General features: G+C 41.5%; 1 protein-coding gene across 1 annotated transcript; it reads left to right on the top strand.

Annotated features, from left to right (window-relative positions):
* The first annotated feature begins 4,166 nt into the window (after positions 1-4,166).
* LOC103002779 (histone H2A.V) lies at positions 4,167-15,126 on the top strand. The gene is made up of 5 exons (XM_057550041.1): positions 4,167-4,347; positions 8,161-8,238; positions 10,392-10,505; positions 12,591-12,720; positions 13,922-15,126. The coding sequence occupies exons 1-5, from the start codon at positions 4,345-4,347 to the stop codon at positions 13,981-13,983; spliced, it is 387 nt and encodes a 128-aa protein (XP_057406024.1). The 5' UTR covers positions 4,167-4,344; the 3' UTR covers positions 13,984-15,126.
* Positions 15,127-15,484: the final 358 nt, after the last annotated feature.

The following is a 15,484-nucleotide window of genomic DNA, read 5'->3' as shown; positions in this document are numbered from 1 at the left end:
ATTAGAACCAAGCAGGTTCTGGCTCATGGAAATAGCTGCCCAGCCACTGGGATCTGGCATAAAACTCCAGAGATTTTTTTTTTAATATTTATTTACTTATTTTTGGCTGCACCGGGTCTTAGTTGAGGCACAATGGATCTTCGCTGCAGCATGCGGACTTCCTTAGTTACAGCATACGGACTCTTAGTTGCAGCATGCATGCGGGATCTAGTTCCCCAACCAGGGATTGAACCCGGGTCCCCTGCAATGGCAGCTCAGAGTCTTACCCATTGGACCACCAGGGAAGAGCAGGGATGTTTTAAAAAATAAAAAGAATTTGACTGTCCTTTATTAGAGTGACTAGAATTTCTGTCTCTTAAAGACTTTATAATATTTGGGGGAAGTACTGCAGTGTTAAAGGGAAATTTAAAACTGAACACAGGGATTAAAAACTCCTGGAATCTATGTAATCATTAAGGCTCTCCTCTCTAAAGGCTAAAATACTTTTACTATCCTGACAACACTGGCTGCCTGTGCACAGGTAAAATGGATAACTGGAGAAGGGATGGGAAGAGTCTTTTCACTGTACAGCCTTTGTACCTTTAAATTTTTGTACATGTGAATACACAGCCCTATCAAAAAGTGACTAAATTTTTGCAGAGAAAAGCCATTGTCTTAGATCAGGCTTCCCAGCAGACTCTAACTGCCTTCAAGAAGTTTACTGTGATTCCACAGTAACACTCTTGGCAACATTACTATAAGAAAATGAAGGAAGCAGGATTAAGTAGAGGGAGAAGTTGAACTGCCATACAGTTCAAGCACTGGTGTTAATCACACAGAAAATTCTGGAGCTGGAACGGCCCTTCAGAGTTGTCCCAAATTAAGGTAAAGCAGCTGTGCAGTTATCCCACTTCCACCAGTCGTCGGAAGTAGGCTGCCCGCTGAAAAGGGGTTAACCTTGGGTGATGCAGCTCCTTCTGGCTATGTACAATTCCGGGGAAGAGTCTACTGGGCAATGATCGGTCAACACTCTCAGGAGCCGAAGGAATAAGTGCCTCAGTTTTGAAAAGGGCTTTGGAACTCTGTACCATAGCTTATACTATACTGGTGGTTCTCACATTTTAGCGTGCACCAGAAACCCCTGCAGGGCTTGATGAGCCCCACCCCACTTTCTGATTCAGTAGGTGTGGGTTGGGGGTCAGAATCTGCATTTCTAACAAGTTCTAGGCGGTGCTGATGCTGCTGCCTAGGGACCACACTATGAGAACCATTCCACTGTATCTTCCTGGGTTGAATCCAGCAAAGCTGAATCGTTTGGTATTTATAATTTATAGATGCTAGTACCTAAGATTCTCTGGTTAGACGTGCTCCTTATGAGCTCATGCTGCCTTCTTTGCAACCCTAGTTCACTGTAAATTAGACTTTATTCACTAACACACTTGCTTTATAAAATAGTTAATAGGCAGTTTTTCTGTTTACAGATGCCAGAAAACTTCCATCCATTTTCCTTCAGTCTGTGGGCCTCAATATTTCGTTCATCTCTAAACAGGATGTATAAATCACTAAAGGGATTACTATTGTCTGTGATGAGAACCAGTTTCTGTCAACCTGACTCCATTTTCATCAAATCTGAATCAATGACACGAAGGCTAAGGGGTAGAGAGTGGCAAGTGAGAAAATGAACTTCCTGTTAAGAAAAGAAGGTAACATTTATTGGATATTTATTACATACTAGGTACAGTGCTAAATACTTTCTCATACGTTACTGAATTAGTGCTCGGTCACAACCTGTAAAATAGGTATTGCTACTTTCAGTTTTACAAATGATAAAATAGATAATATTAAATCCCTCACCCAGATCACACAACCAGTAAGTAAAGGAGTCTGGATTCAAACTCAAGTCTTTCCACAGACCACAATGCCTATCTAAGTGGCTTAAAAATGAGTTAGTATTCTTTCTTTTCATTAGCCAAGTGACATTTTCACGGTACTAGGTACTGTACCAAGCAAAGAATGACAACCTAAAAAAAAGAGTTCCGTGCGCCAAGGGAGACCAACACAATTCAGCATGACAAGGACTGATGACAGTAGAATACACGGGGTCATACAGGGCACTTAATCCAAATCAGGGATGTCAAGGAAGACACACTGAAGAAAGTGATGTCTGGGTTGGCCCTTGAAGGATAATTAAAAGTTAGCCAGGGAGAAGCTGAGACTGAGGACTGCTTCAAGCAAAGGCATGTGCAAAGGCAAGATGGAGTTTCAGGGGTGGTAGGGAGAAGCAACAAAACATAAGATGAGCAGGGGCCAGAAAAAGGTAGGGCTTTCTATGCCATGCTAAGGGTTTGAATTTTGTTCTCAAGTCAGTGAGGTTAAAGGAAAATATAGTAAGATTTGTATTTTAGAAAGAGTGGAGGATGCAATGAAGGAGGAAGAGAATAGGACATTAGTTAACAGGTTTTTGCACTGATCCAGGAGAAAAATGACAAAGGCTAAACTGAATCAGTGGCAATACACAGAGCAAAAAAAAAAAAAAAAAAAGCCAGATTTGATATTCAGGAAGTAGAGGGATCTGGTCAGAATTACAGCAGCCAAACTAGCCTGCTGTAAGTCCCTTCACAAGGGACAAGTCTTTCTCACTTCAAAAGCCTTTATACTTGCTCTTTCTTCGTGGAACACTGCTAAATTACACCCTTTCTAAATTCCATTTACTCTGCTTCTGTCTCTCAAAGCACTCTGTTTCTTCCCTTCCATGCACTTGCATTTCTTGTAATTCACACATCTGCCTGTTTACTTCTTTAACATCTGACCCCTGCTGTCAAGGACCGTTAGGGCAGGGACAGGTCTATTTTGCCAACCCCTGAATCCCCAATACCCAGCACAGCGCCTCCAAACAGTGCCAACACATCACTCGGTGACTGGTTGACGGGGAACTCACAGGTGGATGCCTTGGCGGACGTGTAATGCCAGTCACCAAGGCCAGAAACAGGAAAGGAGGGGCAGCGATTAACAGCGGTTACTGCTTCCTGAATTAACTCCTAACTCCTCCACCTACTTGTCAGGTTTTCCATTCATCCGGGCAACCTGCTCTCTGCCTCCAACTTGACAGGCCCCTCCTTCCTCACGCTCGTCTACACCTTCACTCGCATTTTTCCAAACTCTTATTTAGAAGCTCAGCCCCTTCCTCTCCTCGAACTCAAGTTACATTTCCTTAAAGACTCTCTTCCGTGTCAGACGGAAGAGAAATCTCACTTTGGGACAGCATCTGCCCACCTGGTGATGCTTCTGAAATGCCCGCCTGGGGAAATCCCGCCAGAACCGAATCTCCGCGGGGACGGACGGCTCCGCACACCCGGAACGCTGCCCGGCGCGGTCAGTGCAGACAACTGTGAAAAGAAGCAAAGGTTTCAAACTGCAGCGGGTGAGAACTAGCCCCGAGCCCGGGCCTGGGCCCCGGCGACGGCGGGCTGTGCCGTCCCGAGGACAACCGGGCCCGCACGCCGCATGGTGAGGGGTCGGTGGGCGGGTAGGGCAGCCGGGGGGAGCAGCCATGGGCAGGCAAGCCCTCCTTCGCGCCCGTCCCTCAACTTCGCAGGGGGAGCGGGGACACCGACCCCATTTCCGAGTTTATTTCCTTTTCGTTGGGCGGCTAACCTAACGCCAGCGGGAAGGCGCTGAGGAGAAGGGCTGCCAGGCCCGGAAACAGTGCCCGCCGCGGAGCGAGTCCCCGCTAGCACGGAGAAACCCTCGGAATCTGTGAAAAGCAGCCAGCAGAAGCAACGACAGCAACCGTTTCCTTCCCAAACAGGTCTCAGAAACCGCAGAGCCGATGCTGAGAAAGGGCGGGAAAGCCAAAGCCACCACCAATTTTTCCACCTATTGGCTAATCCCGCTGTCGTTCCCGCAGGCCCGCCTTCCTTGCTCGCGGGCGATGTTCTTACTGGCTGACTTCCGCCAGCCGTCCGCTCTCATTGGCCAGTCCCTCCGTTCGTCAGGCTCGGGCCTTGGAGACAGGCGGAGAGTGGCGTTTGGCTCCGCCCCCGGTCGCGCACAGGCGCGTCTGTGTTGGGGTCGGAGGCTCCGCCTCCGCGTGCCGTGTGCAAAAACAAACAGCCGTTAGGGAGGAGGTGCTGTGGGGCGGGGTTTGGTTAGAAGGAGGCGCGCAATTGGGCGGTCGCCGGGTTTCAAACGAGCAAGGAGAGCGGGCATTGGTCGGGGTGGCGCGAGGCGGGCCCCGGTTATTGTCCGGGCTCCGGCGGCGGCGGCGGCGGCGGCGGCGGCGGCGGCGGCGGCGGTCGGTGCTGCTGGAGCGGCGGCGGCGGCGGCGGCGGCTCGGCGGGACCGAGGGCGGGAGCGGCCGAGACCATGGTGAAGTCTGTGGGGCGGCCGGGTGGGTGGCGGTGGCCGGGCGGCGCCGCTACCTGTTGAGGCGGCGGGCGTCAGGCGGGCGGGCGTCAGGCGACTACGACGACGGCTGGGCTGGCGTCAGGCGGCGGGGTTCCCCGCGGTCCCGGCCTCGCCCGCCGCGGCGCCGGCGCGAATTGAGGTGCGCGGGCCGAGGCCGGGTGGCCCTGAGCGGGACAACCCTGGCGGCTCTGCAGCACCTCCGCTGCCCCTGCCACCGACTTTGACTCCTGAATTGTGCGTTGGTAAAAAAAAAAAAAAAAAGTGCGGCTTTTTAGAAACGCGAGTAGAGGGAACTTGGCCCCTTGTGAAGTTGGGAGGGAAAGGCGCTGGAGGGTGGCCGTGCCCCGCGCGGGAGCGAAGCAGCGACGCCGAGGCGACGAGCAGTGTCCGCCCGAGCGCCCTCCGGAGACAGCCCTGCCCGGGGCTGAATCACAAACAGAAACTGTGGTTATTGTGACGTTCTCGCGTCTTAGACCTGGCTTCGACCCTGTGGATGGTCGCACCCCGTCTCTAACTTGTAGTTGTGCAGTTAACGGAAGCGCTTCCGCCGGCCGACTCAGGCACAGATTAGATCTGCTCTGTAAACTGATTTGCTCGAGCGGATGATTCTCTTGGTCCTTGCTGGTGTCGAAGGTGTCACTCATTTAATTTCTAGCGACCTGCCACATATTGGCTGTCCCTTTACCAGCATCTAAAAATACATGCACGATGGCATAAGCTAAAAATACAGGAGGCGTGGAGTTGTCATTCTTGTTTTGAGAATTTTGAACTTGAGGGGACGTGAGCATGTGTCTGTTGAACTGATACGCAAGTTTCTTGGCATCCAGTTTTCAACTTTTCCTGAATGAAATAACACTCCAGCTGGCTCCATAGGCGTATTTTCTACCGAGATGCTTAACCCAGGTTAATACTAACTCAGTTCTTAGAATCAAAAATTTTATGGTGCTTGTATTTTGTTTCTCAGTCAGTCATCAAACGTATTAAAATGAATGTGTGAAGTTGGAGGGTGTATATACAGAGTTTGAGGGGGTTGTGAAAAGAAGGTAATTATTTACTGTACAATTTTATATTCGCACAAGTTTGATTCCATAAGACTTTGTTTTTGTTAAGTATGAGAAATGTATCCGGAAACCACGGAAATAGTCATTTAACTTACAGAGTTGTTTTTTTTTTTTTTTTAATATTTTATTTATTTATTTATTTTTGGCTGCGTTGGGTCTTCGTTGCTGTGCGCAGGCTTTCTCTAGTTGCGGCGAGCGGGGGCTACTCTTTGTTGCGGTGCACGGGCTCGAGGCACGCGGGCTTCAGTAGTTGTGGCATGTGGGCTCAGTAGCTGTGGCGCACGGGCTTAGTTGCTCCGCGGCATGTGGGATCTTCCCGGACCAGGGCTCGAACCCGTGTCCCCTGCATTGGCAGGCGGATCCTTAACCACTGCGCCACCAGGGAAGTCCTAACTTACTGAGATTTTTTTAAAAACTGATTTCATGTCTACTTCCTTAAAAAGCAAATAGGTAAAATAGCAAGTATGATGTATTTGAAGTGATAAAATTGCTTAAGAGCAGTAAATTGGGACGCCTGGGAAGTTTTGCAGTTGGTAGCTTTTAATGGATAACTACTACTTATTTCATAATTCAGTCATAGACAGTGATTATAGTTTTAGACTCATGCACCAATAGAGAGGTTTTTTTTAATGTATTTACAGCAGGGCAAATAGAGCTGAATAGATTTATTTGAAGAAGTGAGAATATATGGTTACTCCCCCATATGGTTTTGGGAGATAAACATGCGGGGGGGGGGGTGATTTTTAGCCTAAAAAGTATTTTAAGGAAACCATTACAAAGGGACAAAGGGGATGCCATTTCAAAGCTTACCTTCTGCTTCAAAAATATCCTCAAACAACTAGCCAGTCATGTAAACTGATTTCTTTAACTAATTTTTCTTTTAACAGAGAAGAAATAATAGATTTAAGTAGTAAAATCAAACAGCCCAAAAGAGAATATTGGTTTCCCTCTCAAGTCAGATCCTTAGTATTTCGTCCCTAGAGGCAAATAACTTTTCTGATGTATTGTGTGACCTTCTAGAAATGTATATGTACACACACTCTACAGTACTCCACTTTATGTAAACAAAAGCTCACTGCACTTGCATATACCTTGCCTTTTACACAAATATGTTTTGTGAGTTGTTCCTTATCAGCACATGTCTGTAACTCATTTGTTGAAATGGCTGCATAATATCCCATTGCATGTATATACTGTGTCCTATTTGTGACCATTCATGTTATTTGAGAAATATTTCTTTTATATCAGTTGAAAGTAGTATTTGTTTAACCCCTTAAGAATGTTTGCATGTCTTTTTTTTTTTTGTAAAATACACATAACAGTTGACCATTTTGCCATTTTTAAGTGAACTGCCAGTCATCTCCAGAACTTTTTCATCTTCCCAAATTGAAACTCTGTACCCATTAAATAGTAACTCTCCATTCTGCCCCTTTCCCCAGCCTCTGGTGACCACCATTCTGCTTTTTGTTCCTATGATTTTGACTAGGTACCTCATGTAAGTGGAATCATACATATTTGTCCTTTTGCTTATTTCACTTAGCATAATGTCTTCAAGGTTTACCCATGTTGTAGCATGTATCAGAATTTCCTTCCTTTTTACAGCTGAATACTATTCTATTGTGTGTATGTACCACGATTTTGTTTATTCATTCTTCCATGGTGGACATTTAGGTTGTTTCTGCTTTTTAGCTATTGTTTATAATACTGATATAAACAAAATAGCAAATAGTATAGAAAATATGTTTGAGTCCCTGTTCTCAATTCCTTAGGTATGTGCCTAGAAGTGTAATTGCTAGATCATAGAGTAATTCTCTGTTTAATTTTTTTTTAAGATGCTTTTTTTTTCTCCCCATAGAGCTAAGTTCTGAATATTTCTGTGGAAATGATACACACTGACATTTTTTAAAATTATTTTATTATGAAATACTTCTAGCATGAGAGTTATATTGACTTGATGAAGATTCTTCAGTCTGAAATTTGAAAAATATGTTCAAATTTTTAGAAATCTCATTTTTAAAAAGTATTTAAGGTTTGACCTTGTTTCTATATAAATTAATAAATGGTGGACTTCCCTGGTGGTCCAGTGGTTAAGACTCCCCGCTTCCACTGCAGGGGCTGCAGGTTCAATCCCTGGTCGAGGAAGTTCCACATGCCGCAAGGTGCAGCCAAAAAAAAAATGAACATCATCAGTTGTGGGACAAATAAAATTATTAAAAAATAAAATAAATGGTGATATAATACATGTATATTTAAAATTGAAGATCACCTAGATTTTTTTAACTACCTAAAGTAAAACTAGAAGAAATTTTATTTCCTAAGTTTAATTTTTTCTTTTTTTTAATTTTTATTGGGGTATAGTTGATTTACAATGTTGTGTTAATTTCAGGTGTACAGCAAAGTGAATCTGCTATACATATACATATATCCACTCTTTTTTAGATTGTTTTCCCATATAGGCCATTGCAGAGTACTGAGTAGAGTTCTCTGTGCTATATAGGAGGTCCTTATTAGTTCTCTGTTTTATATATAATAGTGTGTATATGTCAATCCCAATCCTCCAATTTATCCCTCCCCCCGCCTTACCCCCTGGGACCATAAGTTTATTTTCTACATCTGTAACTCTGCTTCTGTTTTGTAGATAAGTTTATTTGTAGTCCTAAATAGTTTTGAAATAGCATTTTTGATTCTTCATCTGGAACTTTTTTCCACCTAGGCTGGAGGCAAAGCTGGAAAGGACAGTGGGAAGGCCAAGGCTAAGGCAGTGTCTCGCTCACAGAGAGCTGGGTTACAGGTAACATCCCCGCTGTTGTAATTCATTATTAAATTATTTTCTTTACTGTTACAATTCATGACTCGTAGATGTTTCTTTAATTACAAAAGTGTACTTGTACTACTGGTCTTTGATAATGAGATTAATTGGTCAAAATATAAACCACAAAGCAACTGCTTTATTTGTTTGTTTGTTTGGCTGCTCCGGGTCTTAGTTGCAGCACACGGGATCTTTTTTAGTTGTGGTATGCGAACTCTTAGTTGCGGCATGTGGGATCCAGTTCCCTGACAAAGGATTGAACCCCAGGCCCACTGCGTTGAGAGTGCAGAGTCTTAGCCACTGGACCACCAGGGAAGTCCTGCAACTCCCTTTTATATAATTTGTATTCTCTTCTTCTAAACAAGGACAAGTTATGAAAAGATCTTAAATGAATTTGGTGATTTTGCTCTCTTAAAATCTATTATTTCTAGATTATAATTATGTTCCTAGTTCTTTTATAAATTGTATCAGATTGAAGTGAGTATGCTGTGGCTTTTATTTTAAAGAGTGTTTGTTGTGGTACATCGGCTTTCAGGATGAGAGAATAATGAACTGTCCACTGATCCTGTGACTCTTTCCCCAATACCTTCAAGTGTAGACTCAGTGATATACTCAAAGCATTAAATGGTTTCAAATTTTGTATATTTAAATTGTTGCAGCTTTAATCCACAAACTCAGAATTTTCTGGATGAGTAAGAATTATTCCCTACATGTAAGAGATACTTTTTAAACAGGAAAGTTTGAAGTCCAGACTATAAGGTTAGGATTTTTATCTTCTTGGCAGTAGTGAGCCATTGAAAGTTTTTGAGGAAGAGGACGACATGATCTGGATGGTACTGAAGGAGGGGGGTGGGGCGAGAACTTGTACTTGGTGGGTACGTTCTATATTTTAGAACATCATGCAAATCTCAATTAGAATTTATTTTGAAGTGTCCTTACTTTGAAGTGGGAGATGGAAGACAGATACAGGCTATTGCAGTGGTTTAGGAATAAGGTAATAACATACTTGAACTTGAGTGGGATGGAAAAGAATAGAAGGCTTGTCTATGCTCCCCAAAAATGGGAGGAGGGGTATGGGATTGAGAGGATGGTCAAAGAGAAGTTTCTCTAAGGCTTAGACCCTAAGGAGCAGAAGAGTTTGTAGTAGGGGCAAGTTATGAAATAATAAATTTAAGTGCAGTCGTCTTGAAGTTCCACTAAAACATCCATATGAAAATGTCCAAAAGTTGTAGATTTGAGTCTAGCTTTCCAAGAGAGGTGATCAAAAGAATTACAAATTTAAGGTCACTTACGTAAAATTGGTAGCTTGTGCTGTGGATAAGTTTCCTAAGTAGAGCATGAGGAAGGATCAAAAAGGCATTGGTGGACCCCTCACCATATTTGATATGGTATTTGAGTCAAAGAATGAAAAGACTGAGGAGTAGTCAGAGTTCGTATTAGAACTATGTAATTGCTTCGGCCTAAGAAGAAGTGGTTTTTGAGGTTCTCTGTGTCAGACGACATAACATGCCGGTTACTGAGGATGCAGAAGGGAGTAAGACATGGATCCTGGTCTCGGGGAGCTTAGAATTAGGGAAGGATGTAAACAAAACAATCATGCCTTTTCTCTTTAAGGATGCAATCTGGAAGTGGCTAGTAGATTTGGTAGTTAAAATGTTACTGCTCGTCTTTCAGAATTGTGCTTAACAGAAGCCAAGGTTGCATTAGTAGAAAATGGGTGACAAGAAAGGGGTTTCAGGGTTTGCCTTTAAATCTTGCCTTTGGAAAGGAGATGTCTAGACTGTAACTGGAGGCAGTTGCTGTAGACACGTGGAGACGTTTTAAGTGAAGTGTGCAGAAGGAAAGGAGCCAGCGAAAAGGAAGCAGTTGGAGCTGTTGAATGATGGAGCAGTAACAGGGTAAGGAAGGTCCTTAAGAAAGTTGGGAGTGGGGTTAATCAAAGACACAGACAAGTGGGATTAGGGAACTTTGGAGATGAGAAAGTGCCTATTCTCAGAAAGTAGAAAGAAAGGGTCACAATGAGAGAATGGTGTTGGTTTTTAGTTCATGCTTTACTCATATTATTCAGCCTTTGATTACATTCAGTGGCGTGATGTTAAGACTTCAGTGCTTCCCATTTGGATGGTCTCTTTCAGTTTCCCGTGGGCCGCATCCACAGACATTTGAAGACTCGCACCACAAGTCACGGAAGGGTCGGTGCCACTGCTGCAGTGTACAGTGCTGCAATTCTGGAGTACCTCACTGCTGAGGTTAGTGGGGGAAATGTTATATATGGGAATCCCAGATGTGTCCTGGACATAAATGGCTAAAACCCATGGAATATGGGTTTGAAATAAAAAAGACACACTCTTGTTAGTTTCTTTTAATAGCAGTTTTAGATGCATCTTATCAACCTATTACCTAGTACCAGTGTCAAATAGAACTTTGGTGTGCTCTTTTTTAAAGTTAAGTAAGGGTCAATGATCCATATTTTTAAGTGACGTGACAAGTGTAAAATAATTTAAATACCATACTACTAATTAAACGAACTCTGAAATACGTATATAATCGATAGGTAATATTTGTGAAGTTACAGCATAACTTTTTTTTTTTCTTTTTTTTTTACAGCATAACTCTTAGTTAATAAAGATTTGAGGTGGGGCGAAGTCTTGGCAGTGTGATGATAACATATTTTTTAAATATCACAACTATATTATGATGATAACAAAATTTGGTAAAAGACCTAAGCAACCTTCTGGTTCTGTGCATGGTTGTATGCATAAAATGCTGTATCTTACTCAGTTTGACTTTTCAGGAAGATAAGTTAATTGGGCAAGAGTTCTTAATTCTTAGGTCATGGACTACCACTTCCTCCATTCTAATCCCTCCTAAGGAAAACAAAAGGGAAGCCATGAAACTCCTTCAACGACATTCCAAGCAAGGGAAGTAAGTTGAGTAGCAAGCAAGTCAACTGATAGAGATAGCCAATCTAATAGAAACGGGGAAGCTTCCTACTTGGGAAAGATGTGGTTGGGAGCTAGGTTGAAAGATTTAGCTTTAACCTGTTTGTTAATTATCACTGCTGTCATTTCATTAACCTTACCAAGTCATTTATTTTCCCATTGGAGATTTAACATTGATAGTTTCAACTTCACTATGTCACAAGCAGGGATTTTGTGTTGGTAATGTTTTTGTATTGGTACTAGTTAAGAGCCTTTCTGCTTTATCACTCTTATACCAGTTTTTATTTGTTTACCTGCAGACTTTTCAGAAAGGTATGCATTTTGTTCACTCATGTAGAGGCATAGGCTTCTGGTTCAGAATTTTCAAGTCCCATCTAAACTCCCATTATCTTTATTCTTAGGAACTTTATGATTTTTTAGTTTAAGATTAAACAGCAATCATATACATAGATACATACATATGCAGTCAACGTGTATTTTCCAAATATTTAATTTTGGGATTTTAGTCAATAATAGATGTAAAGAAAATACTGAAATCTAAGTTTAGGGGTAATCACTTTTCAACGTTGGCTTCACACTAGGATCACTTATAAAGCTTTCAAAAGATACTGGTACTGGTGCCAGGCCTCACCCCAGACCAGTCAGAGTTGCAAGGGAGAATGGAGTAGAGAGAGTACTGGTGGTTTTTAAAGCACGCTGATTGCTTTGGATGTACACCGAGGCTTCCCACCACTCTGTTTAAGTGAGGAGGTTCTGTGGAGTTATTTTTGTGTTACTTCCATCAAAGGTTTTATAATGCCAGTACAGTCTATGGAGGCAAAAAAAGAAAAAGAAAAATGCAGTTTTATGGCCAACTGGGACTTTGAAATTTCTCTAGTTGAAAATTGCCCTTATAGAATAAAGGGCTTCTAGCTTATTGCCTACAGATTATAGGGCCCAGTGATGTTAAAAACTCTGAATAAGAAATTATTTTTAATTATATTTTAAAATTTTTCTAAAAGTGCTAAGCAATAAATTTCAGCTGTTAAGGGCCATGAAAAAATAGACTACATGGGTATATTAAAATATATTTCTAGATGTTCACATTTATTGAACAGATTCTTGGCTAAGGGATATTATCCCTTGTCTTTATTTCTTTCTATAGAAGTAGATTTTTGCTCAAGTTTCCAGTTCTCTTGCAGAGAATGAATATAAAAGGACCAAATGAAGTAATAAGAGTTCTATAACAGCATTATAGAAATTTGGAAAAATTTTAGTGTTGGTTTATATATGTATCTTGTGTGTTTTGTGTGTAGATGCTGTAGTGATCTTTTTAGCTATAATTGCAGGCCTAAACCGAATCCTTAAACACTTCACCCTTGTTTGATGTGCTGTCTCACGGATGCTTTGTAGGTGCTGGAGCTGGCAGGTAATGCTTCCAAGGATCTCAAAGTTAAGCGGATCACTCCGCGCCACTTGCAGCTTGCAATCCGTGGTGATGAAGAGTTGGATTCTCTTATCAAGGCTACCATAGCTGGGGGTGGTATGTATTATTTTTTCTTCAGCCTAGATTGTTAACTGGCCTAACTAATAGATAATTCAGATCGATGATCCAATACATTTGTATCACCAACTAGAGAACATAGAAACTTAAGTTCCAAAAGTGTTAAGTCTGACAGTTCTAGACTTCTTCTCATTATGATCTGAATAAATATTTCTTCTCCTTGTAGCCATATACAATGCTATTTTTATTTTAGCAAGTTCTTCATCTAAATTTCATATGTGAGACTTAAAACCTGGTGTTTAAAATATTTCCCATATCCTTTAAACTGTGTTTGAAAAATGATCTTGAGAAATTGCTTAATATGATGCTCTTGAAAGTCAGGGCTGAGATAATTGAATGAGTCAGGATCAGTGAAGGTGAGATATAAATTGGTGGTTCTTAATACTTTTTGGATCACATTTGGAGAACCTCTTGAAAGCTGTGGTTACTCTTCTCTAAAAAAAAGCACATAAAATCACACCATTTTACATACAGTTTTAGAGGGGGTTCCCAGGCCCCAGGGTGGGGACCCCTTGGTGTAGATACTTTAACAGAATCAGAATGTGAAAGGGGACTAAAGTAAATTTCGTTCTTTTTTAAAAGCCTTTTTGTTTGTTTGTTTTTTTATATTAATTTATTTATTTTTGGCTGCATTTGGTCTTTGTTGCTGCTTGTGGGCTTTCTCTAGTTGCAGCAAGCGGGGGCTACTCTTCGTTGTGGTGCACGGGCTTCTCATTGCAGTGGCTTCTCTTGTTGCGGAGCACGGGCTCTAGGCGCATGGGCTTCAGTAGTTGTGGCACGTGGGCTCAGTAGTTGTGGCTCGCAGGCTCTAGAGTGCAGGCTCAGTAGTTGTGGTGCACGGGATTAGTTGCTCTGCGCCATGTGGGATCTTCCCGTATCAGGGCTTGAACCTGTGTCCCCTGCATTGGCAGGCGGATGCTTAACCACTGTGCCCCCAGGGAAGTCCTCATTCTTTATATAATTGCTTTTTGGGGTTGAAGCCCTAAAGTGTTAATATATAGCCAGTTTAGGGACTTCCCTGGCAGTCCAGTGGTTAAGACTCCACGCCTCCAGGGGGCACGGGTTCAGTCCCTGCTTGGGGAACTAAAGATCCCACATGCCTCTCAGTGCAGCCAAAAAAAAAAGATAAAGCCAGCTTAAAGTTTTTCTACTAATACTGTTTCTTTTCATTTCATTCTAGGTGTGATCCCTCACATCCACAAGTCTCTGATTGGAAAGAAGGGACAGCAGAAAACTGCTTAGAGAGTTGTTTTAACCAACCCTCTTCCTCCCCGTCATTGTACTGTAACTGGGACAGAAGAAATAATGAGGATATGTGGAATTTTTAAAACAGTTAAGTGGAAAAGCATAGACAATTACTGTAGACATGAAAAAGAAACATTTGTATGTTCTTAGACTCGAAGTTTGATAAAAATACCTTTTCATGTGGCAACAGTTGTGTGTTGATTGGCTAGGTTTCTCCCATGTGTTTTATACAGAAATGGAATTGATAAACCATTTTTTAAAAAAATGATTTGTCTCAAAACCGTTCTGTTTGTGCTGTGTTGAAAATATTTTGCTCATACTTCAAAATTTTTTAAATTTCAAATTGGTTATATATTCAGAAAAATCTTAAAACAGAAATTGGGAATCTACTGCTATCATGATTGATACCATATTATATTGAATCTTGGATGCTACCTGTTAGTAGTAGGGAGCAATTATTTTACATACCACTAAAGAAAAAAACTGCCAATTAAACCATAATATGCTGTCAATTATGAGATGCATCCCAATTTCAGAGATGTTAGAGTATGAAAACATGCATTTAGAATTGATGAAATAGGATAGTGGAATTATTTGAATTATTTAATGAGCACTTACTATGTGGCAAGCCCTGTGCTAAGCGCTTTATTGATGAAGAAATTTTATTACCCCCATCTTAAAGATGTAGAACCTGAGGCTCACAGAAGTTAAATGGCTTGCCAGAAAACATTTATCTAATAGTTAGAAAAGGGCAGAACTAGGATATAAACCTAGATTTGGCTGACTCCAGAGCCCACACCCTTACCTAGAATTGAAGTTAAGGTTATCAAAGTTGTCTGCTTTTGGCTTAAAATTCCAGCTTTTAGTGATCTTTTATTGATACAGTAACATTCAGTAATTTGTACAATATTTTAAAAATTATTTTTGTTTGTCAGTTTCTGAGTAACTTGTAAGATTTAAGTTAATGTATCAGTTAACAGTCCATCAAAAAATTATATTTTTCTGGAAGTCTGGAAGTCTTCATTAAAAATGGAAATTCTTTAATGTTTTATAATACAACAGTATCAAAACAAAACTCTCATTTTAAAAAACTTATTTTATTATGGAAATTTTCAAAAATAAAGAGAATAGTATAATGAACCCCCGTGTACTCATCCTGCAACTTCAGCAGTTATCCTGTGGTCAGTTTTGTTTTACCTGTATCCCCAACCTGAACCCTCATCCCAGTTGATTGGTTTGAATCCCATTCCAGGCATGATTTATTTTCATGTCCACATACTTAAGCATGTGTCTCTAAAGATGGGGTACCTTTTAGACCATAACCACAATACCATTGTCTTAAAACAGCTAACACATCTTATAATAACAAATATCCAGTCAGTATTCAGATTTCTGATTGTTTCATAATTTTACAGTTGGTTTGTTTGAATCAGGATCCAGACACTATGTCTTACATTTTACTAATAGCTCTTAAATTTCTTTTTAATCTGTAGGTTTC

The sequence above is a fragment of the Balaenoptera acutorostrata genome, chromosome 7 (genome assembly GCF_949987535.1).
Source record: "Balaenoptera acutorostrata chromosome 7, mBalAcu1.1, whole genome shotgun sequence".
NCBI lineage: Eukaryota > Metazoa > Chordata > Mammalia > Artiodactyla > Balaenopteridae > Balaenoptera > Balaenoptera acutorostrata.
This window is presented reverse-complemented; position numbering and strand designations above follow the sequence as displayed.

Excerpts from the sequence above, each read along its gene's own strand:
- LOC103002779 (XM_057550041.1), top strand. Across the intron at positions 8,239-10,391 it reads CACAGAGAGCTGGGTTACAG|TTTCCCGTGGGCCGCATCCA; the intron begins GTAACATCCCCG and ends GGTCTCTTTCAG. Across the intron at positions 12,721-13,921 it reads GGCTACCATAGCTGGGGGTG|GTGTGATCCCTCACATCCAC; the intron begins GTATGTATTATT and ends ATTTCATTCTAG.